General features: G+C 38.3%; 1 protein-coding gene across 1 annotated transcript; it reads left to right on the top strand.

Moving 5' to 3' along the window:
• Positions 1–55: 55 nt before the first annotated feature.
• On the top strand, positions 56–2,334 carry LOC107948433 (UPF0481 protein At3g47200). The gene is given in 1 exon segment (XM_016882974.2): positions 56–2,334. A coding segment is annotated over 1 exon segment (1,413 nt). The 5' UTR covers positions 56–717; the 3' UTR covers positions 2,131–2,334.
• Positions 2,335–2,752: the final 418 nt, after the last annotated feature.

Below are 2,752 nucleotides of genomic sequence, written 5' to 3'. Positions count from 1 at the left end.
CACACATAAGTCCTATTGACTAAATTCACATGCAATTTACTAAATCAAAGCTTAAAACTTTCACACATTCGTATTCACATATAATAGTCATAAAATATGACGGCTAATTATTTTTATGACTCGATTTTGTGGTCCCGAAACCACTTTTCGACTAGGGTCAAATTAGGGGTGTCACATATAACCTAGGTGACTGTTTTGTCTGCTACCCCAAAGTTGTGTGACTGTTGGTGTAATTTACTCTAAAAAAAAACTTTGATTTGGGCTTACGACCCCGTGACCATGCGGTCACCTCAGTAGACTGATGTAGCCTGCTGTCAAACCTCCATCAGACTAGTGCCGCCTATGGGTACCACTCTATAGCCCTCCAAGTCTCGATGCCATATACGAATTCGTATAATATAGTATGTTAATTTTTGTTATACTAGTGTTGCGCATTCCTCTCTCCTCACTTTTAAAAATAATTAAATAAAATCAAATAAAATGGTATAGCCCATCTCTCCCCCTTCCCACTTTGATATTGTTTCAAAAATACCATTTTAATAAATAATAATATTCAAATGTCATTTCAATATTTAATTTTTTTTATTTGTATTATACACATAAAAGAGCCAGATAATTCATTTAATATTGCCCTTAGCCTAAACCAAAACCAAAGGCAAGGTCATGTAAGCCGATCTCGTCCTATCTTATATCCCTCCCCACAACCAGAGATTGGTAATGGAATCATCATCACCAGATTCTTCTCGTAACTCTAGAGAAATTGGATACAACTTTAAAATAACAAGGATGAGAAGTGCAGCAGCAGAAGGAGAAGGCAATCGTATCATACATATTATGGAAGGAAATGAGGAACACTTAGCTTCCATGCACCGGAAAATCTCTGAGCCGCCGCGTTTGCTGACGATCAGTGCCGGAAGGCCCTCATGCTGCATCTTCAGAGTCCCAGAGAGCCTGGTTGAGGTCAACGGCCAGGCCTATCAACCTCGTATTGTCTCGATAGGGCCATATCACCATGGGAAGCCTCGGCTTAGGATGATTGAGGAGCACAAGTGGCGCTATTTGGGCTTCTTGCTCAAAAGGATAAAAGAAAAAGGCTTAGTATTGGATGACCTTTTGAAGGTTTTACAGCCCCTGGAAGCGAAAGCAAGAGATTGTTATTCAGAAACTATTCAACTTGGCAGCGATGAATTTCTGGAGATAATGGTTCTTGATGGTTGCTTCATTGTTGACTTGTTTCGTAAGGTTGGAAACATAGTCTCAATTGAGCCTGACGATCCTATAATCTCCATGTTATGGATCTTACCCTTTTTTTACAGGGATTTCCTTCGATTGGAAAATCAGATTCCCTTCTTTATTCTTCAATGTCTATTCGATTTAACAAAGATGCCTGACGAGAAATCTGGCCGGTCCCTATCCATGCTTGCTTTGGGATTCTTCAACAATGCAATGTTAAGGCCAGACGAAGTTATTGCAAAGTTTCACGATCTGAAAGGCCAGCATTTGCTCGATTTGGTCCGTGCAAGCTTCATTCCTTCCGAACAAGATCACGAACCGTCCTAGGTTTCTGCCCCGACACGGTTAATCCATCCAATTTCCAAGCTCCGCCGCGCAGGAATCAAGTTCCTTCCCGGGAAATCCGATAGCTTCTTGGTAATGAAATTCCGGCACGGCGTGATCGAAATGCCTCCAATAACCATGGACGATTTCATGAGCTCTTTTTTGCTCAACTGTGTGGCGTTCGAGCAATGCCATCAGAGCCGCATCAAGCACTTCACGGATTACGCTACGATGCTGGACTGCCTGGTGAACAGCTACAAGGATGTCGAATACCTATGCGAGCGCAACATCGTGGAAAACTATTTCGGAACGGAAGGCGAAGTCGCACGGTTCATCAACAATATAGGTAAAGATACTGCATTTGATATTAACAACTGTTACTTATCTAAGCTCTTTAGAGATGTTCATCAGCATTACAGGAATAGTTGGTATGTTCAGTGGGCGAGCTTCAAACATACTTACTTTGAAACACCATGGTCGTTTATATCGGCATTGGCTGCCTTGATCCTCCTTTTACTTACCATCGCACAGACCTTCTTCACAATTTACGCTGTTTATAAACCTGAAAAATAAGATGCTTTGCTCCACGTAGAAACTAGCTTTTTATAGGGAAATTACATTATATGTTTTACGAAAACATATGAAATTATCTAGCAGCTTGTATGAATGAATTTCTGATTATAGAAATTAATGTCAGCTTTCAATGCAAGGTTTCTCTTGATTTGGTTAATACAACTCTGTGACCAGCCTTATGTGGAATTACTCTTATGATTATATTATCGATGGAGATGGATATAAATATTTACCTACCACCAAATAGTTTGAAGCAATGAAACCGAATTTTTTGTTTGATCAAATTTTATAGTTAATATTATTAAAATAATTTTACTAAGATATTATCGTGACTCGAAAAGGATCACACTCAAATAATAAAATATACGACAATACTTGCACTTTGATAGCTATCAGCAATTCTAACGAAACGGGTTATGGTGCGCACCTCAACGAACATTCAAAATAGAAATGTTTTATTATTTAAAAAAAAACAAACAAACATTCAACAAGAAAAATAAATAAATAAAATAAAAGTTCCTAACAAAAAAATTGTTCAACGAATATGATGAAAACATGCTTAACTAATATTCAACGGTTAAAAGTTTTAGCTTAAAACCACAATTTTAATGCCAATAGCCCT

This window comes from Gossypium hirsutum, chromosome A04 (genome assembly GCF_007990345.1).
Source record: "Gossypium hirsutum isolate 1008001.06 chromosome A04, Gossypium_hirsutum_v2.1, whole genome shotgun sequence".
In the NCBI taxonomy this organism is placed as follows: Eukaryota; Viridiplantae; Streptophyta; class Magnoliopsida; order Malvales; family Malvaceae; genus Gossypium; species Gossypium hirsutum.
This window is presented reverse-complemented; position numbering and strand designations above follow the sequence as displayed.